The 23,778-nt window shown below is 40.7% G+C and overlaps 1 protein-coding gene across 1 annotated transcript in view; it reads left to right on the top strand.

Annotated features, from left to right (window-relative positions):
* Window positions 1-23,778, top strand: part of Gli3 (GLI family zinc finger 3) — a 268,239-nt gene that overhangs the window by 238,889 nt on the left and 5,572 nt on the right. The window contains exons 11-13 of the mRNA XM_021180371.2: window positions 13,715-13,864; window positions 15,185-15,349; window positions 20,523-20,813. Of these exons, the coding sequence (XP_021036030.1) occupies window positions 13,715-13,864; window positions 15,185-15,349; window positions 20,523-20,813 (606 nt within the window). The remainder of the gene's footprint in view (window positions 1-13,714; window positions 13,865-15,184; window positions 15,350-20,522; window positions 20,814-23,778) is intronic.

Raw genomic sequence — 23,778 nt, forward strand, 5'->3', positions numbered from 1 at the left:
GATTTCCACAAGCAAATTAAAGAGAAAAATATGCCCTTTGGTCTTTTGTATTTAACAGCACTGCATGGAGAAGAAATCTTGGAGTAAAGCGTGAGCCAGAGCAATAGCCAGGGGACAATGCCAGGGTAGCTTCATGCAAGGAACTAGGCTTTTTTCTCTCCTCCATCTAAAGCTTTTAAATTATTTCAAGACAAACTTACTATAAAACATCAGATAATTTGCTCTCTGCTGCCAGCTGAGCATAATTCTAACAGTACAGATTACCACTTCATTTCAAAGTCCTTAACTTCAAATCATGTTAACATTACTTTACTGGGCAAAAAATAAATTTTAGCATTCTTTTCATTGGGAACAAATGGGAACTAAGTAAGGCTCGCAAATTGTGTCTTTCTGAATCAAAGATTTTATTCTACACTTGCAATAGTAAAGGTGGCTTTTATGGGAAGGGCCTAAGGGTGTCTCTGATGGAAGCCTTCAGATTGTTGAAAGTAGGACAATCACAAGAGATTGTTTTCCTTTCTCTGGCTTCTGGATCTACGAACATACAACTCTAAGGCAAAACAGACTGTAGTGTTAAGGCTGGGACCACGTTTGTTCCAACAGCACATTCTTGAAGCAAATAGCGATCTGGTTTTTACTGTGTGCTAGATAATGTTCCAGCACCCTTGTTCTTCATTTTGGTTATCAGGTTATAGAAACACTGTACCCCAATAAATTAGAATGTCCTCAGGAATCTCACAGGGAGAGGAGAAAAAGCATAAAGTCTGGGCCAACCAGAAAACAAAGAGTATTCCAAGTTGTCAGACAAGTATGCTGGAGGGTAAAACAGAAACCTCACATATGGATCAGTGGTGGATAGGACCGTATTCACTAGAACCTGTTTCGTTGATCAGTCTAACTGTGGCCTTAACCATAAATGTTCATCTCAAGTCAAGGCCTGAAGGTAGACTCGGCTCATGGATCACAGTACTTTTCCCTCTTCCCAGAGTGGCCATATGACATAAGTCTTCATTTTCTGCCTTTCCTACTTAATTTGGCTCTTGAAATTGGCTTGCTGAGAGCAGGTGCCGGAACCTGGCTTGTTGGTATATAAGTTATGGCCCTGAATTTCGTAGCAGTTGGAATACATCATTTAAACAAAACAGCTAGATTTTTTTTTTTTTTTTTTTTTTTTTACAAAATTCACATTCTGGTAAGTGTCAGCAGTGTAATAAGTATTAAGTTCATTGAGTAAATCAAGCTGTAACGCGTTACAAGTTATAGAGACCGTTGGTAAATAGAGAGCAGAGTAGGAATGGACTGCAGTGGAGTAATCAGAACCAGAGTCAAGTATGAGAAGTCTGCTAAGAGTATTTGTTTACCTGGGACCTGAGTGTCCTAGAGTACCCGTCACTGCTACAGCTTCCCCTATGCTACCTCAGTAGCAAATACATGCACACTCAGATGCACACTCACAGGCTCACACTCACAGTCACTACTCTTGACATCACTTTTCACTATACTCTTGGTGACCTTGAGCCTATATCTCTAATCCTTTCTTCTATAAAGGTGTTTTGCAACCTGTGAGTCTTTATCCCTTTGAGGGTCACATACCAGGTTTCCTGAACATCAGATATTTACATTATGATTCACAACAGTAGGAAAATTATAGTTATGAAGTAGCAACAAAATGATTTCATGGTTGGGGTCCCCAGAACATCAGGAACTGCATTAAAGGCTCAAAGCATTAGGAAAGCTGAGAACCACTGTTCTGTGATGTTCTTCTCTGTTTGCTCTGGATTCATCTCAGTTGTGTAACCTTCCTTTCTTCCTTCTTGGTTTATTTGTTTGTTTGTCTGTTGTTTTTAGCACATTTCCCATTTTATTTTATTTGTTCCTACATGTTTCAAGTATTACCTTCTCAGACAAAAAAATGCTTTACTCACTGTTATCATCCACAGGACACAGTTTGTATATATAGACTGTATTAGTTAGGATTCTCTAGAGTCACAGAACTTATGGATAGTCTCTATATAGTAAAGGAATTTATTGATGACTTACAGTCTGCAGTCCAATTCCCAACAATGGTTCAGTAGTAGCTGTGAATGGAAGTCCAAGGATCTAGCAGTTACTCAGTCCCACATAGCAAGCAGGCAAGGGAGCAAGAGCGAGCTCCCTTCTTCCAATGTCCTTATATAGTCTCCAGCAGAAGGTATAACCCAGATTAAAGGTGTGTTGCACCACACCTTTAATCCCAGATGACCTTGAACTCGGAGATTTAATCTTCTGGAATCCATAGCCACTATGCCTCAAGATCTCCATACCAAGATCCAGGTCAGAAACTTCTATCTCCAAGCCTCCAGATAAGGGTCACTGGTGAGCCTTCCAATTCTGGATTGTAGTTCATTCCAGATATAGTCAAGTTGACAACCAGGAATAGCCACTACATAGACTAATGGCTAAACTTGCATTCTTCCTGTAAACTTCTATGAAGGTGAAGAAGATGACTGAGAAAATGCCTAGATTATTATCTCTCCGTGGTGGAAAGCGTGGCACCGTGTCCCATGGGCTCCCCAACCTCTTGATTTAATGATAGGAACCTGAGTAGCCCCGCTCAGTGAGCATACTCATTTCTCATGGGAGGAGGATAGGGAAGAGGGAAGAAGCCCTCCGGGCAAAGGCTGATTTTTAGACAGTATCCCTGCCTGTGTCTCAGTGGCCAGTTTCTGAGATGCATTGAACATGTCTTATTTTATCATGCCACTTCAGTACTTAGCATATAACTGTCGTGCCTCAAATAAACCTGGAGTGAGTAGTAAAAACTGAGTCAACACAGTGGGAAAGATGGGCAGGTTTCAAATGGATTTTCCTGATTTTGTGTCTCCTTTCCTTCCTACCTTTTATGAGACTGTCAGCAGTCACTTTCAGCCTCCTGTACACACACACATACACACACTTATTTAATCTCTTATTAACTGATGAATGTTGTCCCAGTAATTTGTCATGTAAGACTCTGTTTTAGCAATGCAATTGGCAGAATACCATCCATGGGTAGAGCTCAGTGTCCAAGAGTACTTGCTGAGTTTAAATTCACAGTACCCATTTGAAAAGCCAGTTATTGCTGCATGTGCCCATAACTGCAGAATTGGTATGGAGGGGTGGATACCAGGTGCTGGCTGGCCAGCCGGCCCTACCCAAAGAAGACCCTTTCAGAGCAATAGAGATTAAAACCAGTGTCCGTTGGTTTCTAGATCCCTGCAGAGGCACTCACTTGCCCCCTCTCCCCTCTCCCCTCTCACTCTTTCACCTCTCACATGCATGTACACCACTGCCAAAAAGGGAAACATCCTTGACTTTTCCTAAACTATTAGGTGAAAATTATCCAAATCTTTTTGAAACCTAAAATGTTTTTAGACCTAGTGCAATTTGAGCAAATGTTTTCATGGCCAGACTCTGACATCAAACATTTGATTTGGAATGACAGCTCAAGGGCTGGTGGCTATGACATTCAGAATCGGAACTCAGTACTGAGGAGGCCTGACTTTATGATACAGTGGAGAAAAGCACCCGCCTGTTAGAATATGGATCTCAATTTCTCCCATTCATGTTAAGTTATTTTTCTTGTAATCATACTCTGTGTTATCCCTCTTACAAGGGGCAATGCCTAGCTCCATTTAGATTCCTGGGATCACAAAGTAATTAAAGGTTAAGATTTTGTTATGGTTAGACAATGAGAATCCTAGATCTTGCATTTCAAAAAGAAATAGTTCGTATTCATTTTGTTAATCAAGAGGGAGGCATAATATATGAATTTTCTCCACCCTTAGAGCTAGTGAGGGAGAGTCAAACACTTTAAAATTACAAATCCAAGAAGTGATACCATAAATATTTAATAACTTTTCCACTTTCCAAATTGTAAAATGAAGTAAGAACTATTTCAGTAGATGGATCTGTACAGAAGCCATATATAAAGAAAATCCAGGCACCATACCTGTTGCTAAACAAAAGCACATAGAATGGGATGATTTTGGTGCCCCGGGAAACTGTCATGCTTCTGAAAATGCAATCTAGGTGTACCCACAGTGTCCGGTTTTGGTAATGTTTTCTAGACATGCTGGATTTCTGGGCACGTCTGGGCCTTCAAAAGTACATGATGAATTATTTCAGTCTCTGGGAGAGGCCGGATTCTATGGCTGTTTGGCTGGCCACTTTCAATATCATGAAGCTGAGCTGAGAAGGCTCTGGGATGCAGACAGACAGCCTTTTCTGCACCTGTAATACAGCTGTAGAACAGGGTGGAAACCCTGCACCTGCTGGGTTTGTTCACTGCAGACACACGAAATAGGTGAGCCCTTTAGAAAATAAATGTTCTAAATTATTTATCATTTCCATGATGACACAATTAATGCTATCTTCTTCCTCTGGGTATAGTGTCCTTTCCCATCTTATTGGTAGAATTCAAGAACCTAATCAGTCTTTTCTATCTAAGCCCTGTCTGTCTGTCTGTCTTTGGGGTAGTTAGGTCCATACCACTTTTGCTTTTAGAGTTAGAGGTCTTGTCATCTCTGCGACAACAAAGAGACTAGGGTGTTACGTAAGTCCATGAACCCAGGACCTCACAGAAATTAGATCAAATGTCTAGATAATACCTGCTGGCATCTGAATAGTGGTACTTCCAGAATAGAAACTGAAAGTTTCTTGTTTTCTCTTTTGAAAGTATTGTTGTTTTGCGATACATTCTCACTGTGTAACTCAAGATGACCCCAGACTTCCAGTCCTCCTGTCTCAGCCTTCTAGGAGCTGGAATTACAGTTTCTCTCCACCATGCCTGGATAAGAAATTGAAATTTTTTTTTGTAAAATAGCCTCCATATTAAACTGTAAGCAAACACTTGCTAGGCAAACGAGCGGTTTTTAAGTGTATTTCAGAAACTCAGCAGGGGATTCACTACCTTAGCGACTGTCAGGAGACAGATGTACTCTTTGCCAACTTTTATTAAACAGTGTTCGCAGTGAGGCTTTTGTTGTTTTGTTTTATGAGTGTTTTTGTTTGTTTTGCTTCGTGCAAGTTTGTTTTTTCTGCTTCTCCTTAAAACTACCATTTGTGTGCAACCTGGTGGTACAGTTCCTGCTAATTAAAAGGCTGGTGCGGAAAAAAAAAATCACAAATCCAGTACCAGGCCTGGCAACTCAGCAGGAAGCAGAAAGGCTTGTTGTTGGGTTTGGGCTTGGTTTTGGTTTAGGCTTCAGAGAGGAGGCGGAACATGATGAGCGAGCGCTGGTGCAGCCTATGTGAGGCCTCCCTACAGTCCATCGCCACTAAAATTAGGTTACCCTTATGGAACTAACTATTATTCTACTTGAATCTCAGTCTTATTAGCTTGTGAGTAGGATAAAGTAGAAAACTTCCATTACATCCCGAGTTGATCCTATCTTGGACAGTTCATAAGGCATAACAGCAAGCAACGATTCGGGCATCTAAACCCCCAGCGCTGCCATGCTGTTTGGCACAGAGGGAATAGGATTTTCGTGATCATGTGTTATTTCCCATTCCCTTCCTGGCCTGGAGCAAAAGTTAATTTGTGATGTTTCTGATTTGGTTTTGTTAACAAGTCAAGTTTTAAATTTTTCCTCTGTTTTTTTTTTTCCACTCACTTTTTACCACCAGAAAAACAAGACATGAAATAAGAATAAATAAGTAATAAAATCAATCACTACAGTAGTATGATTCCCATGCAGTTCCCAGATTGTTCACTTTCAGTACTTTGTGAAATTAACCAGAAAGTACTATCTTCAAAATGTTCTCTTTCAGCTCAGCCTACTGGAGAGAGGGAGATGGGGCGGGATAAGGGTGTGTACATGGAGCCTTGAGCGTATGTTGAGGATTGCTTGTAAAATCCCGTCTCTGTCTCTACAGAAGAGAAGCCCCCGGGAGGATACCTACCATCTACCTACTCCTTCTCCTTCTTCTTTTACTTTTTCTGTTTCCCCACATCGTCCTCAGATTCCATTACAGAGCAGGTTTTCCTGATATTTTTTCCCTTTGTGTATAATTTCACATACTGTATAATTTAAAGTATATAGCAATTTAGTATATTGAATACATTTTATCATACCATAGCCCTCAGTTATCATTCTCCTTTCTCTCCATGTATCCTATCCACAGGTAACCACCTACTTTCTCTCTGTATAGATTTACCTAGCCTGGAGGTTATGGAATTACACACACAGTTTGTACTTTGCTCCATGGCTCCATTCACACAGGAGGATTCCAGTGTTCATCCACATAGTAACAGGTCCCAGAGTCTTGCTCTTTTTTGTCTCATTTATTTTCACCTGTGAATGATAATGTTTTTGTTTTGTTTTGTTTTGTTTTGTTTTGCTTTACTTCCATGAACCTGTGCCCAGCTTACCTCAGTGTTAGTTTGCAGGGAGTGGGGTGGGATTTGTATTTTAATCCCATTCATTTCTTTCTTAATGCAGAAGCCCTCACTCATAGATAATGTTTGCCTTGTTAACAAAATTTACTTTTTCACCCATAACAGAAACAGTTGTGTTGCTTAATTGTGTCAGATGCCTGTCAATGGGGATTTGTTTATTCATTTCTAACCAACAAGTACGGGCTTCTCAGGCTCCCCGTAATGCTTCATGTCCACAGAGCAGGAATCAGACATTTGTTTCTACTTTTAGAAGTGCTGTTTCTAAGTTCTTACTGTTTTCCTGTTTTATAGTGTGTCAGACAGCTACAGATGAGTCAGGAATGTCCTTAACCAGCTAGAACTGCAGCGGTCTGTCTGTGAAGTCTCTGGAGAAGGCCCCTCCCACAGCAAGCCATAGCTTTTAAATAATCTGTTTGAAAGATTGGCACATGCCACAAAAACAATTTAAATTATTTTGTTTATCTGAAATTAAAGTGCATATTGATATATAAGGCCTATTTCAGCCCTGATAGTTGGTGATTTGCACCGTTTTTCTATTTCTGCTCCCTAATGCTTTAAGGAATCCAATCACAATGTGTCCCTAGCATAATCTATGCCATGACAGTCATGGAACTTTTCAGAAATACTGCTTATCAAGCAATACACACAAGAAGATGTCAGCCCAGCTCAAATGTAAAGTGGGAGGAATTCTGGGGGAATTTGGTTTTCTTTTAGATAAATCATTTCTCTCCCTCTCCCAAATGTGTTTTATTATGAATTAAACTTTAATGAAGTCTAAATCACTTTCTCACATCCCTCCTTTTTACAAATGTCTCTGGGAACCCAAATCAAGGTAGCCAAAGTGTGTACAGTAGATAAAACTGGGGAGGGGGAACAAGTCCCAGCCAGAGCAAGAGAATGGAGTCTGAGAGCGATATGCCCATGGCTCACCACCACTTTCTTAGGTATTTATACGTGAAACACTACTGTGTTCCCTTCTCTAGCACATCTATAATACAGTGTGTGTGTGTGTGTGTGTGTGTGTGTGTGTGTGTGTGTGTGTGTGTGTGTGAGAGAGAGAGAGAGAGAGAGAGAGAGAGAGAATATCACATTCACTTGGCAGTATTCTAAGGACCATATTTTCTTGCTTTCGGGTATACCTTGTAATGTGTAAGAGCTGACAACACATATGAGAATCTTTGAAATTGCTGGGAATGCTGTGTTATTTTGGAAACAGGTGGAGACAGGTAAACTAGCACAGTAAATAAATGAAAAGGCAGAGTGGTACTGGCCAATGTTTGAAGGGTTCAAGGTCTGCATGTCCCACTGTGGCTGCTTTTGGATATGCTTAATAGAGACTTTTCATGACAACCTTGGGAGGAATCGCTCTCCACTGTCAGGATCCTGCTGACTAGAGAAAACAGGCTTGGGAAGCAGCCAGTGTTTGTCTACTGATATGCGAGTCACCTTGGGCGGTAGGTGGCAGGAGTGAATTTCTGCCCAGTCCTGAAGAGTGCTGTAACTTCTCCTCTCAGGGAGTTCCTAAGAACTGAGCCTACTTATCTAGAGAGCTGTGCTTTCCAAGTGGAAATTGAATCTGACCAAAGGAAGGGGGGGAGGGTGCAGAACAAAAGCAAGAGGTACCTCCAGGCTTCCCCAACTGATTGAATAGCAGCTCTATGTAAGGCTGTGTGAGTGCCCACTGTGGCTAAGCCACATGTTTGTTACAGATGAAGGTTAGGAAAACTGCCTGCTCTGAACTTACTCACATAATGAAGCCCGAAGAAAGGACGGTGATTAGCTCAGTGAAGTCCATTGTAGGCTTCCATTCTACTGCTGCTAGTGAAAAGAAAAGCTTCCCTTTCCTTCCCCTTCAGGTCTCTCTTCTGCCCTTCTCCAAGTCTCCTTGGTTCACAATTGGGCCAGAGCTGCCCAAAGAGAATTCCTTGAAATAAAGAGGTGCCTTCCACTTTCCCCAATGGCAAGTAAGCTATTGAATTCTCCTGCCTTTCTCTAGGCTCTCACAGACCAGGGTGAGTGGCAAAGATGGAATTATGGCCCTTGGCTCATTCTGCGAAAGGCTTGATCATAGTTGGTGAATATCCAACCTTAGCTTGATCATTATGCCGGTTATGGTAATATCATCAATTCTCATATCCTAAGCCAGATAAAATTCCAACTGGAAGTCTAGTCCTTGGACTTAGCCTTTGTTGGAAATGTGCTGGTCCCAGTGTCCCCTGTTTATTCAAACAGGGAGCATTTAGAGTGTCTCACACATACACAGCATTGTAATTTATACCATCTATCTCTTTCTGGTTCTTGGGCCTCTGGCAAATTACATGTCGTAGTGTTGGATTAGTTTAGAATTTAATCATGCATTATTTTCCCTTCAATTAAATTATTTATATATTTGATTAACATTGTCACTGTTAGGAAGTCAAATTTTCAGTGAAAACCACAAATAAACTCACAGCCATTGAATTTCAAGCCAGCTTCACTTAGAAATCAGTCTGTCTGTTCAGTATCAATTGTCTATTATTGTATGTTGTCTCAGTGAGCTTGGATTTTAGTAAGAGAAATGAGTGCACTTTTTGACCTTCAGGTAAAGCAATACATATAGCAAAGTGTGGCTGAACTCCCTCGTTTTCTTGGAGACTTTTTGCCCTAGCAACCTGGTTTTTATTCCTTTCTAGATTCTTTTCTTTAGCATGAAAACCTACCTCCATCTACTTGTACTATTTTATGTTTGAGAAACAGACTGACAGGTAATAGTACAAGAAGGAAGCCCTGTAATCATTTCAGCTGGGGGCAAAACAATGATGGGCCTATAGGTCAGATCCAAACTACTGCCTGGTTTGGGGGGTATTGGGGTGTGTGTGTGTGTGTGTGTGTGTGTGTGTGTGTGTAGCCCTTGAGCTGAGTCCGTCAATTAAGTATCATTTTTATGCTTTTAAATAACTGAAAATAAAATGCTAAGAAATTTTTTTTTGGCCTGTGAGAATTTCTGACATCCATAATTAAATAGCTCATTTTCTCATTGACACTGGACACTGAGTCTACAGCAGGGTACAGGGATGCTTTGACAGCAGAATCTGGTTTTATAAATAGAAGCTTGCTAACCCTGTGTGTGTGTCTGTGTGTGTGTGTGTCTGTGTGTGTCTGTGTGTGTAATATGTTTGTCGTTATGATTTTGCAAATGAGATAACTAAGGCCCAAGTTCCCAAATGGGCCTACCCAAGGTATGAGGTCCTTAGTTTACTGCAGAGGCAATCAGTGCCATTTTATCCTTCGGAGTGTTCAACTAACCTATAGGCACAACAACCAAACAGTTATTTTAAAGGCAAGTAACTATTTAAAACTTACAACGCCATGAGGCTTATGATTTCTTAGAATCTTAATTTATAAGTAATTCCTGGATTTTAAAAACGTTCCTTTTCATGTTAAACACACTTGAATGTCCTACAGAGTCCAATAGGTACCTCTATTTCCTTATGGTAACAGACTACAGCATCTGAGAAACACTGTTCACTTCTGTTTTAGAGCATCGAAGTTCCCTCACAGAAAGATAATCTTGCATGCATGCCCGCATGTACGTGCTCACAAATGTGAGCGTAATCACTGTTTGAATTTAAGAGAAGTTTCAGGAAAATTCTAAAACATATTAAGACTGCAGTCTTGTAGAATATGGAGTTTTAGTTATCCCGCACTGGCCCTTCTTGCTCTTCCTTGTGTGGAGATGACAGCACTGGGGCTGCCTGCTGCTCAGTTTACCATGCCCTCTGATGAGATGTGAGCAGAGTTGATGCTCCCTGCTACTGTACTCCTGGACTTGCTGCTGGTTCTCCCAGCTTAGAGGTGACACTGTTATATACAAATTCTTCCTGGCCACTTTCAGTACCTGGAGTGTTCAGCTTAGACACAGTCTAGAGCTTTCTCCACCCTGCCACAGGAAAGGACTGTCAGAGGACCTGGACAGTTGTTATCATTCCTCTTTCTTTTAGTTCATATGAAAGTACTAGGACCCAGGGTGCCTCTGGAGACCTCTCAAGTTCAGCTCTTCAGATGTGTCAGCAGGACACAGGAAAACTAGTAGTTTATTGTATTTCAGCCACTGTTGACCCCTCCTTCTGCTTCTCCGGTGGCTCCCTGTGTAGCTCTAGTTACTTTATCCCAATGTTCATGATGGGGTAGATGCTCAGGTCCTGTGTTGTTTTGGTTTAGCCCCACGGTGTTATTGCTGGAGATCTGAAATGTGCTGTTTTTTGTGAGCCTTGGTCCCATAGCCTGTGCTTGACCATCTGAACAGTGTACCTTTAACCCTCAGAGAACTTGTGCCTGCTCACCATGCCAAACAACAACACTGCCTGTAGCCTGCCAGGTCTGCCTGGCGAATTCTTTCTTGCTGTCTGTGGGTGTCACCACTATCCTCAAAGGCACCAAGATCTGACTTTCAGTGAGTGCTTCTCTATCTTGTGTCTGCCATAGTCTCCCCTTTTCTCCACTCTCAGCCTGACCTCACACCTGCTGGGGCTTCGGTCAGCTTTCAGGTTCTGCTTTCAATGTAGTTTCATTTGTACCGACCCCTGATTCCTGATGTACCACACTGATCTTGGGCCCCTGTTACATGCTTTTATGAAACCCATTATTTCCCTTCATAATGCTTATCACAACTGTAATTATGCAGCAATTTAAGTTATTACCCGTTTTCTCCAGGAGACTGTAATTTCCTTAGGGCAGAAATTATGTCTGCCTCACTCCCTCTTGTTGCTGGGCCTAGTGCAAAAGGCTCACCACACACCATCCTGAAGGTATGAAGAAGAGAGAACTATTACCATCTTTGTATCCCTTTGCTCCCCCAGGGAAAGAGTGGGCCATGCCTAGATATCTCTAAAAGCTTTTGTTAATTCTTGAGAGTAATTTTATAGTAATGAAATGCTGTACATTAAATACCAGGTAAAGCAAAGTTGTATTAAGTTAAACAAGTGTTCAGGGTGTCTTTTGCTGGCACTATTTGCATAGCATGGTAGATCAGATGGACCCAACAGATACTATGTAACTGCTAGGCATTGGGATACAATCTGTGGATGACTATGTGAAACTTTGGAGACTATTCAGCACAAATAGAATTGTGATTTCCAATTATAATCTCTGCTTCTTCCTTTCTCTGTATTTCATCCTCTTTCCTCCATTTTTCCTCCTTCCTCCCTTGTTCCCCATCTTCTTTCCAAGTGTTTTAGGACAAGGACCAATTTGTTAATTTCCAATCATAGAAAAACTGAAACAATAGCAACTTTATGGGATGGTCCAATGTTCTCATCTATTTTTCTGTCAGAGAAAGTTGTATCTACAGACTCTCTTTGGGACCATCCAGGGCAGTGTGCAGGCATGGTGGTTGACTAAGACTATACATTGCAGCACTAAATTCCCTGTGGTGCACATCTGTTTGTGGATTATGTGCACTATTGTAATATCTAAGATACTGCTTCCTCTGACAGCTGACTTATGATAGGAAGTTTAGGAGGAGACCAGTTCTGCTGTCACTGTGTTCTGTTGCCTGCAGTCCCACTTGATAAGATTGTCTCTGTGTGTGCTGTTACATGCTGCTCAATTTGCAGTTCATCAGACATTCTGATTGCCGTTCAAAGAGCGGAGAGGAATGACTTTTTTTCTCTGCCTTAATCCAGCTTTTACTTCTAGAAACAATAAAGAAAACTATTTTTTCATGCAAAAATTTTTATCCTCAGGCAATCAGCCACCTAGAAGAATAATCAAGAAAGCCTGTTCTGGTAGCAGAAAATTCCCACTAGGTCTCTAAGCTAGAATGTTCACAGGCACATATCAAATGCTGTGTCATTACTGCAACAGAACTCAAGAAAACTTTAATTACTGGATGACTTTTAAAAGATACATAACTATATATTTGAAAAAGTATAGCTGGTAGCCTTAAAATAAGGAAAATAAAGCATAACTTGGCCAGAGAATTTAAAAAAAAAAAAAAAAAAAAGGACAAAATTTTCCCTTGTAGTCTAGAATTGGACATTTAAGTAGTGTATTAATCTTACCGGAGATGGACCCAGTTGGATTTGGTATTTGAGAAAGGGGCTCAGTGTGAAGTCTGATCTAGTTTTCAGTTGGCAGCGTTCCTCAGTCAGGCTCTCAATACTGCACTGCAGACTTGTATCACTGGCAAGAAAGGCACGTCCGTCCACTGGAGTTTTATCTGGGGAGCTCCCTTGCTCTTCCTCAGGTATTGCTGTAGGTTTTTCATGCATCCTCTTGGAAGGCACTTCACATGTCCTTCCAAAGATGTAGATTTAACTAACCCTAAAGCCTTGAATTGATGAGGAATTTGAAGAAATTTACCTTCATTTTTAAATTTATTTATTTATTTATTTATTTATTTATTTATTTAAAATTGCCTGGGTGTGAAGAGATGGCTTAATGCAGTGTTTCACAACCTGTAGGTCATGACCTCTTTCGGGCTGAGCGACCCTTTCACAGGTGTTGTCTGAGTCTAAAGGAAAATACAGATATTTACATTGTCGTTCATAACAGTATCAATATTACACTTAAGTAACAACAAAAATAATTGTATGGTTGGAGTCACTACAACATGAAGAACTGTATTAAAGGGTCACAGCATCAGTAAGATTAAGAACCTCTGGATTAGTGGTTAAGAGACTTGTTGCATAGCAGAGGATCCAGATTCTTTGGTTCCAGGCAACCATGGCAGCTCACAACAGTCCATAACAGGTCCTAGGGGCCTGATTTTCCATTCTGACCGTCACAGACACCAGGCACCATGTGCAAGCAAAGCAGTAATACACATAAAATAATCAGAGAATAAAATTTTACCTACTAATAGAATTCGAAATCTTCATGGAAATGATGGCAGATTCTCTTTCTTAACACATAGTTCTCTGGGGTTATTATTCAAGAAGATACTGTCCCAAATCTAAACCAAAGTTGCATTTTCTTGAGTTTTGTTATAAAGTCATGGGTACATGTGTGTTCTTTCTAACCCTCCCCCACCCCCATATCCCACCTCCATATCTGTGCTCTTCAGATTTCAGGATCAAGTATTCTTTTCTGGATGCCAAGCCTGTTCCCAATCATGTTTCCCCTGCTGGCTTCAGGCAGTTAGCAACAGTAAACGTACTTAGAAATGTATATACTCGAATGTTTAAATAACCTGTGATGTAGTAAAGTTATTTATATAATCTTCAAGGCTCAAATTTGAGCATTTTTCACTTCCTTTTGTTTCTCTGAGATATGGCTAACACATTTTAATTTTATTTCTCTTTTCCTCAACCCCAGCATATCAATAATGACCACATTCATGGAGAAAAGAAGGAGTTCGTGTGCCGCTGGCTTGATTGTTCACGAGAGCAGAAACCGTTCAAAGCCCAGTACATGTTGGTAGTGCATATGAGAAGACACACTGGGGAGAAGCCTCACAAATGTACAGTAAGTGCATACCTGACAGCCTCAGTGTCCCCTCACACGGGCGAGTGTGACACTTTGCTCTCTAGGCCTTTCCTGTTCTCAAGGGGTTTGCATGCTCTTGACCCCAGGATCTGAAAGGGTAGTGAGAAGAGAGGCAGAGCACTGTTTGTAGAGAGTGCCTTAGTGCCGAGCTTTAAACAGGTCATCTCTGCAGAGTGACAGGCAGGCATAGGTGACTGGCTCCATGAGCCCATGCCTTCTGTGCCTGCCATATTCCCACAGGTCAGCACACTGCAGGACAAACCACAGAGTTGATTTATTTTTCAGTTTAATTTTTTTATTTGTGCGTGCAGTGGTCAGAGGATAATTTTATGGAGTTGATTCTCTGTTGCCCCTTTAGGTGTGTTACAGGTATCAAACTCTAGTGGTCAAGTTTATACAGCTTGTACACTGACCCATCTTACAGGCCCTAAGTTGAGCTTCTTTATGAAAAACAAAATTCAACATACTGGGCTTCAGATGTAGTTCATATCAGAGCATTTAACTGCCATGCACAAGGCTCTGGGTGCTAACATAATGTACCAGTCAGACAGCCTTGTTCATAGCCTTTGCAACCACTTGTGCTCACAGCACACGTGCACTGAAACTGCTGTATAACATTACTATTAGTGTGCATATGGTATGAAGCATAAATGAACTTGTGTCTTCATTATGTCTCAAATATTACTTGTGTATATTCTGAAACCTAAAACGAGCCCAAGCCGCCTCTCACCCCAAGCCTTTTGGCAAGGCATATTCATCTGCCCGTTGTTATCATGTCTCCTTGATCCTTGCTCAGTCGCCACAGTGCGGAGAAGCCCCTGGAGTAGGCTGGGGCTGCAGTGAGACTAAGTTCTCTCTAGAGTTGCTCTGAGAGCTGCACAGCCCCCGGTACTTTACATCTTAAAGGGCCTTTATAAACATGATCAAATTCCATGCCTTTGTATGGACACAAAGCCATATTAATGAACTTTGTGCTGAATCTGAAATCAGTGGGAATTGGAGGAGATCAATGAACAGATAATGAAATTCATTGTCCACATTGAGCTGTCTATTAAAAAAAAATAGGAGGGGAAAAAAAGCCTTCAGGAGTTTTACAGGCACTGACGATGCTTTGTGTTCAACTGCCCCAAGCCACATCTGAATCCCAATAAATGCAGAGTTTAGTGGGGTTTTTGTTCCATGGTTTTGAAAAGCTGCTGACCCTTGAAAGGTCAAGTTTTTATCCACTTGGAGAGGGGGCTGAACACAAGCTGCAGCTGCTATTGTGTAGAGTGGTCCAGATTTACCTGTTGTCCTCAGTTTGAAGGTTGCACAAAAGCCTACTCAAGACTCGAAAACCTGAAAACCCACTTGAGATCTCACACTGGAGAGAAGCCATACGTCTGTGAGCATGAGGGCTGCAACAAGGCTTTCTCTAATGCTTCAGATCGGGCCAAGCACCAAAACAGAACACATTCCAATGAGGTAAGCCTCCTCTGCTTCCCAAAGCTACCAGCAAAAACAATGAGCTTCCATGTGGCATATATCTGGTACAGTAGATGTGTTCTGTTTTATTTTCTCTGGGCTGTTCAACTGTGAGTGGGCTCTGAGACCCTGTGCGTCTGCAGATGAAGGTTTGAGGCCTCAAGGATGAACCCTGTTTAGAGAGTAATGCAGATGAAGAAGAAATTCTATAAAAACCCTTGCTGAACTTAGTTTCCTGTTGCTCGGACCTGCCATCTACTGGCTAGACAGTAGTAGCATTTAATTTAGAGTTCAGGCTGCCTGCTCTAATAGCATGGTCCCACACAAAGTAAGACTTGGTACTGTCTAAAGACATTCAGAATCATCACAGTGGCAGGTGACAGACAGCTCACTCCCAAAAGCATCCAATTTTATTTGTTTTTGAGGAGAGAGCAGTTTCATCACATGCATGATATCTAAAATTATTTTCATCAAGCAAACAGCTTAAAAACAGTTTATAGACATCTAAATTCTAAATTCCAGAGGACCTTGGAAGATATTCTTAGAAGCCCAGTTAATATTTAAGTCTGTTATCATAGTGGTTTGTGTTGTATTGCCATTATTTTTAAGATAATTGTCCCCAGACTACTGGTAAGTGTAAAAATGGTTACAGATTTGCTTTAGCTAGGCTTTGGTGCATATCTGACTAAAAGCGTATAGCTTCTTCTTGGGAGGTGTAGATAAATATTGGCTCCTCTGTAAACTCCCTTGAATATACCAAGTCTAATAAAGCTTCCCTCATTTTGGATAGAAATGAGATTATAGTTCAGGCCTGCAACATGTGTCTTTGGTTGATTTGAAACATTGTTGCAAATGGAGAAATTTGCATGTGTGCAACTTCAGAGTGGCCATTATGACATCATCAGTTGTGGGCTACTCTTACAGCCTTGCAATATCTAAACCAAGTGAGCCACTTTGCTCCAGAGCCATTTGGCTTTGAGCAGAGGTAGGGGGAATAGTCTGGTGATAGAGTAAAACAGATTAAAATGACCTTTAATGAGATCATCTACACTGTGTAAAATACTAGAAACTCAACAGTTGCAGGTCCACAGACCCCAGCTCTTTCAAAAGGTCCTGGTGTGATAAGGAAGGACAGGTCATTTTGAATCTCCTGTTAATGACCTAGGAAGACAAATTTCATTTTTTGTTATAATGTTAAATGCTTTTTCTGTATATAATAGCCACCGTGTCATCTGAGGCAGTTCTTCTGAACATTTTAGGGAGTCTAGAATGGGCAAATCCATGGAGACAAAATAGACTAGTATTTGTTAACACTTAAGGCCAAGGAAATAGCAGGCTGCTGATTTTGGAGTGCTAGAATATTCTAGAATTATACAACATGAAGAATGTTCTCAGTTTTTTTTTTTTTTTCAATCTCAGTTTCAATTCATAGAGTTTGAAAACCTCTGCTTGGAATTTCAATTAACATAGTAATTAAATTTAGCTATCTTTCATATACTTAAGTAAAAGAAGGCATTCATTCCTTTTGTAGAGTTTAAGCCAACCTCTCCTGCTGTAGAGAAATTTGGTCAGTGAATATATTGAGACAGGGATGCACAAATACATAGATTTTCATTTTTTATGAATTTAAAACATGTACAGACATCTGCTTATTTAAGGTATGGTCTAGTTATTTATTTTTTTCTTTGATGGGATTAAGAAATACAGGATTAAGCCTGGCACACACCTTTAATCCCAGCACTCGGGAGGCAGAGGCAGGCGGATTTCTGAGTTCGAGGCCAGCCTGGTCTACAAAGTGAGTTCCAGGACAGCCAGGACTATACAGAGAAACCCTGTCTTGAAAAAACCAAAAAAAAGAAAAGAAAATACAGGATTATATGAGAATTGAACATCTCAGGAGACTGGAAGATGACTTGGGCAATAATGTTATTACCAGGAATGAGGAACTTATTTAAATGGGTTACCTTGATAATAGCACTTATTAAGATTCACTCACATTCAAGTCATTTTTCTCTATAACATGTATGAAACTCTTAGGTTTTGAGTATGGAAGCTGGCACAGTTTCACATATACAGAAGATAGGCCTGTCCTGGGAATCCAGGTTCTTGTAGTCAAGTTAGTCCATCTTAAATAAATCCTGATACGCAGTTGCGTTTATTTATTGTCTTATTTATGACTTCACCTCTTTGCTAAGCAAAGAAGTTATGTGTGAAGACTTTTTGCTATGTTAGGTAGAGCTAAGAATTCAGCAGGGTAGATCCAGACAGCAAGTCTCTTATATAACAGAAAAGCTGTCATGGCATTTCTCTGTCTATGACTTTGTTCATGATCTTTCAGGGCCCTTGGGCTGTATAGCAGTGACCTCTGAAAGGACTCCCCATTCTAGATCATACAGTTTGTATTCCTCCTGGAGCCACATTTATGCCCATGCTCCGGACCACTCATGAGCAGGATCTTTCCTAGGGACCCTTCATTTTTGGCATCATCTTGTCATTGCTTTTATTCCACAGAATCTCATTCTTTGTTTTCGCTACCTAGCTGAAGTCCTTCCTCATAAGAAATGCTCCATTGAGCAAGTGTTTACCATATGGGTCATATGTAGTTATAAGCATCTTATGTACACGTGAGATGGAAGTTAAGTGCAGATTTTATTAACTGACACACCTCCCAGGATTATCCCAACCAAAACAGGAGTCCTCAATTGTCTACATCTTTAGGATTCATACTTTATACTATAAATGATTACATGGTCTCATTTTTCCTACCAGAAAAGATTCTGCATACAAAAGATAAGGGATTACATAAAGGATCGTATATTTCTTGAGGTTACAAATCTTTGTGTTCAGGAGTCTTGCATATAGTAGCACTCATTTGATGTTCAATGAAAAATAAAATTTATCTAGGAATAGTAGCTCAGTGCTGTAATCCCAGCACCTGGGTTGCTGATGTGAGAGAATTCACAGCTAGTGTAGGCTGTGGAAAAAGAACTTATTCCTCTGATTAATTATATAGTCAGGAGAAAATGCATCAGTTGCTTTACAAAGGTACCTGAGTATTCAAGTCACAATGGTAACCATCATGCCTGAGGTTGAATGGCCAGGACATGAAAAAGCTGGCCCCTTAGTGTGTCCGCTATCATCCTGGCATTTTATTGCTATCACAAGCTCCATAGTTGTGTTTATGTGTTTTGTTTTAAAGCATAAACTTCAAGAACCTGTGTTCTTATGGGGTTTTGTAGGTGACATTTAATGTGCATGTTCATATACAAGGGTACATGGTCACAGGTGTGCTGATGTGGTCTTGAAAATGCTAGTTCTGATGAACTTCTCTGTGCTCATTGCCCATCAGCCGTGAACTCATTTCCAGGCTAATCTTAATATGCACATGAATGTGTTTATAGGAAGAGCAGCTCTTCCTGTCCCTGTCCTGTGTCCTGTCATTGTCCTCTCTCCCCTTGCCCACACACCTGCATCAGGCACTCTGCTGATGGAGCAGCCAGTCCCATCAGTGCCCTGAGCAAGCACAGGGTTGATATACAAACACCCAAAGGTAATGGCACTAACTGTCAGAGCCATTCTTCTGTCCCTAATGCATGAAATCCTGCACTCTCATTTCGTCATGTATATGCGGCAAATCACGGAGCCCCTGAGTAGACATAATTTGTAGTTAATGGGAATCAATTCTATCCAACTGAATCTTACATTTGAAGGTAAAGTCTCTCAGGATAATGTTCGAAATCTTCACTTCTCTACGTTACAGAATTTCACCATTTTAGGTTGCTCTCATTCTGGCCTTAGGCTTTTAGTGAAAAAGCATCTTTTAGACATGCATTCTGCAAGACAGAGTGTTCAGCAAGGATAAGAGATATATTATTTTAATCATACTTTTCATGATGATTTCTTATATACTAGCTCACCTTCTGGTACACAGAGATGGAAGTACATAATCCTCTCATGGCTTTCAGCCAGGGAGCATGTCCGGAACCCCTACCCACACCAGAATCTGAGAATACATAAGTCTCTTCAATAAAGTGCTGTGATAGATAGATAGATAGATAGATAGATAGATAGATAGATAGATAGATATTCTCTCATACTTCTGATTACATCTAATACATGCTGCAGTGTAAATGCCATGCAAATAGCTGTGATATTGTTTAGGGAATAGCAACAAAAACTATCTACTCATGGTTGCTACATGTATAAGGTTTTCACACTACAGGTGTGAAGTTTTAGTGTTTCAATCTGAAGTCAGGTGAGTTTGTGGATGTCGAGCCCTTGGCATCCCATAACGCTACTATTTTGGCAGACAAGAAAACAAAATCACCATTCTGACATTGTTAATTAACAAAGGGATCAGTTCTGTAATCTATATGAATATTTTGTTATAAATGTCCCTACTGTATCAGGAGGCATGATAGACAACTCAGGGAGAAAATAAAATTAGCAAGAAGGAAGTAGTTCTGCCTTGTGTAGACCTGGAAAGTCAGAGGAAAGCAAATTGAGAAACCTGGTTTTCCATAAATCCCTCAAAGTACTTGAGTACTATATGAAATGGCTATATGGAGAGTCTGTAATGAGGCTACAACTTTAGAGATCAGAGACCTTCTAAGGACTTTTACATCTGAACCCCAAACAATTGTAAGGCTACCCAGCTACCCAAATGAGCACTTTTCATTAAACAACATGAGAACAGCTCTGGGCAGCTTAGTTTTATTTCTTCTTATTATAATACCTGTGTACAGGTATTATAAGCACATTTTCAAAGCAAAGCATTATTATATCACAGAACCAAGATAATAAATTTCTTCACACAGACATCTCCTGTAAGATGTATAAAATTGTCCTGATATCTTCTTGTAAGCCTCTCTCCATTATCATCATCAGTAGATGGAGAGCCATGATACTTCCACTCACAGCATAAATGCTTCCAACAATGTAAAGGCAATTTATGCACTATTACCACTTGCAGAGCTCTCTAAATAATACCTATTAAGCTAGATTCTATGGACACTGAGCAATATCAAATAGGCTTTCTAAGTCATTAGAACTGAGAGGTGCCTAAATGCTCTGGAAGTACTTTTGAAGGAATTAGAATTGTACTGAGCAACTGCTAAGTCATAATCACTTTTATTGCCATTCATCAACAATTTCTTTTTGTGGAATTTGCTAGAAACCATATGTATGCAAGATCCCTGGCTGCACCAAGCGTTACACAGACCCCAGCTCTCTCCGGAAACACGTGAAGACTGTGCATGGCCCTGAGGCTCATGTTACCAAGAAGCAGCGTGGGGACATGCACCCTCGGCCTCCACCCCCGAGAGATTCCGGCAGCCATTCACAGTCCAGGTCCCCTGGCCGGCCAACTCAGGGAGCATTTGGTGAGCAGAAGGAGCTGAGCAACACTACCTCAAAGCGGGAAGAATGCCTCCAGGTGAAGACTGTCAAGGCTGAGAAGCCCATGGTATGTCATTCACTCTCCTGTTCTCCCAGAGCCAAGCACTCATTAAGAAAAACCCAGATGAACATGTCAAGGGATGACACTATCCCCCTCCATTGTATCTGGCCACTCTGACTTGAGAGTCGTGAGCCCAGTGATTGAGACTGCTCACTCAAAGTTAATCTGCTTCGTCAATAACTTTGCTCAAAGGGAGTTGCTGAGATTCTTACCTGACTTTTAAAACTGATCCATAGCTGTACCACTTGTGGCAGAAAGACATGGCTGTCAGTGTCTTCAATGCAGCTACTCTGTAGAAAATCGTTCCTTGAGCCTTTCTGCAAATATGCTTTCTGTCTTCGTTGCCCTGTTGACCCCAAGATGAATAAGCCGAAGTCCTTATTCTTTGGGGTTTTACAGTTCAGTGGGATGTACCGATTGAAAAACAAATATAATTCAGATGATGGGGCTTAACCACAAGTCTGTGAAAAGCCTTCTAGGAAAGGAGAATTGGCAGTGTGCTCCAAGGGCAGAAGCCCCGAGGACAGTTCAGCACTCACACAGGGAGAGCCAGTGGCTCCTGGGGAATGGGAGGGAGACTAGAGGTACCAGTTGTGGGATTTGCCAGAGCGGAAGGGGGAGAGGGAGTAGGGCAAGGGCAAGATTAGGGTGTGATCATGGGCTTACCATCTCTAGTCTTAAGGATTGCAGTACAGGTCAGGGAGAGTGGAGACAGGTACAGGATCCGCATGTCACCACAACCCAAGATACCTTCTATTGCATAAAAAAAGAGGATTGTCAGAATTACTCACAGCAGTTTATCTTAAAAATGACTTGGTATGTGAATATTTATAGGCAGATTATATTATAAAGATAGAACTCAAACAGCTGCAGACCGAACCCTATATTTCCAGGTGAGAAAATTGAAGTTTCTTGAAGTGAATCACAGGTCCTGTTTCCTCAACAGATGCTGTGTGCTCGTGGGCATTAAATACCAGATACCTTCACAGACATGTATTAATGAACATTACATTTCTAATATAATTTCTTTTAAAACTTGTCTTTAATTTGGTCATCATGCTATAAATTAAATTCTCTCTTCCTTTTTCTTATTAATGCAACACCTCTTCTGTCTATTGCTCCCAAATGTCTTGTTCTCACTTCCTAAGGACAGTGGGTAATAAGGTGAGGGAATTTTGACTTCTCTATTTTTTTTGTTTTGTTTTGTTTTCATTTTAACATGCAAGCCTTCTTCCCATTTTATCTTCCTTTGGTTTCTATGGCATTGTGACATCCTTGGTGAGCATTGCTCAGCTCTGTGCCTTGAACATAGCATGTGAAAGTGGGGAAGTTAGATGATCGTTGTTACTTTTGCCTGGGACTTCATAATCAATCACACTGGGCCAACCAAGCAGTTGTTCTCAAATTCTAGTTAATTACTATCTTGACTAGCATAGATTCAAGTGTGGGACTGGATATGTACTGTGTTCTTTGAGGAAAACCTGGATAAATTTGTTAGCAATTTAACCTCCATTCAGTTGAGTGCATATAAGTAGTTTCCTGATTGTAAGTACCTGTGCCTTCTTACCTGTTCTGTGGCATGTGTGTGAGCATAGTCCTATACACATATTTGTGTACATACATATTTTTATTATTATGTTGAAGAATGAAACTTACCCAAAGCTTTAAAAAACTCCTAGTACTTCTGGAAGAGTTGATACCTCAATATTTTGCAGAGGCAAAATAATTAAGAATTTTCATACTCATGATCAGATTGACAAATCTTCCTTAGCTCTGCTTGGTTGCCCAAGGTTGAAGTTAATGTTCCATGTGGCACTTGCTGAGAAAATATGCATTTGCTTGAATTCATATGTTGTGAAAGTAATAAAGCTAGAAGACTCCCCAAGAGAGTTACCTCTACAAACACGTTCTCAGCAGCATTGCTCATCCCACCTGAGAATCACTGAATGAATCTTTTACCTGCTGTTAGTGACTCTAGTGTTTTATAGGAACACGGGAGCTGGTACTGCAGAGGCTCAGATTAGCCATCTTAGGGGTCTAAATATTGTGACTTTCAGTGGCCAGTGAACTTTTCTAAACAAAACTTTTGTTCTTACAAAGATGTGACTTCATGTAAACCCTTACAGTTTTAGATAGACCAACTAGTTGTGCAGTGTGAGAACTATCCTGTGTACTATAGGACCGTTCACATGGTCATTCCCAGACCCTGAGCCGGTTACGGTTCCATACGCCCTGGCTCTCTGATTGAGACTTGTCAGTAGGATTAAGTTTTCATGAGTTACATAATTCTCTTCCAGCATCTATTTGGTTAAGATTAGATCATACTGAGGGAGACACACACCAAAAGGAACCATGAAATCATTCTACAAGCTCAGGGCTACCATCCATTGCAGCCTGTCTTCCCTCCTGAGTGTGACAGAAGCAAGACGATTTATGTTTTACCGGTTGCAGCCACCTTGATTCAGACCTTGGTTGAGGGTCTATAACACTAGCAAAATGAGGCAGGGAGGAAAACATAGAAAACATAACTTGAGAACCAGGTCTGAATAGCTAGAGGGGTCTTTGTTGGAAGGAGATGAAGTGTTTTATGAAGCATGTGAATGCTGTAGTTCAGCAGACTGAAACTCAGTTGTAACTATAAGAATTACCAAAGCTTGTGACCTCATCTTTAGCTTTGCCAGGTCTTTATGCTTAGGTACTCACTGGGATTTATATTAATTTCCAGTAACAATTGATACATCAGGAACTGATCCCATTATATACACAGATTCTGTTGTAGTGAATGGTTAAGAAATTTGACCAAAAATATTGTCCTGGAGATAGAATTGAAAATGAGGAAGTATTTCTCCATAGTTGGCATTTGAAACAACAGGGTCTCATGGCTGATAGTTCTGATCCCAGCACATCTAGCATCGTCTACCATCCATCACCTCCCCTTGTGTATCAGCCTGATTGGTGGGCCATTCTCATT

This window comes from Mus caroli, chromosome 13 (genome assembly GCF_900094665.2).
Source record: "Mus caroli chromosome 13, CAROLI_EIJ_v1.1, whole genome shotgun sequence".
In the NCBI taxonomy this organism is placed as follows: Eukaryota; Metazoa; Chordata; class Mammalia; order Rodentia; family Muridae; genus Mus; species Mus caroli.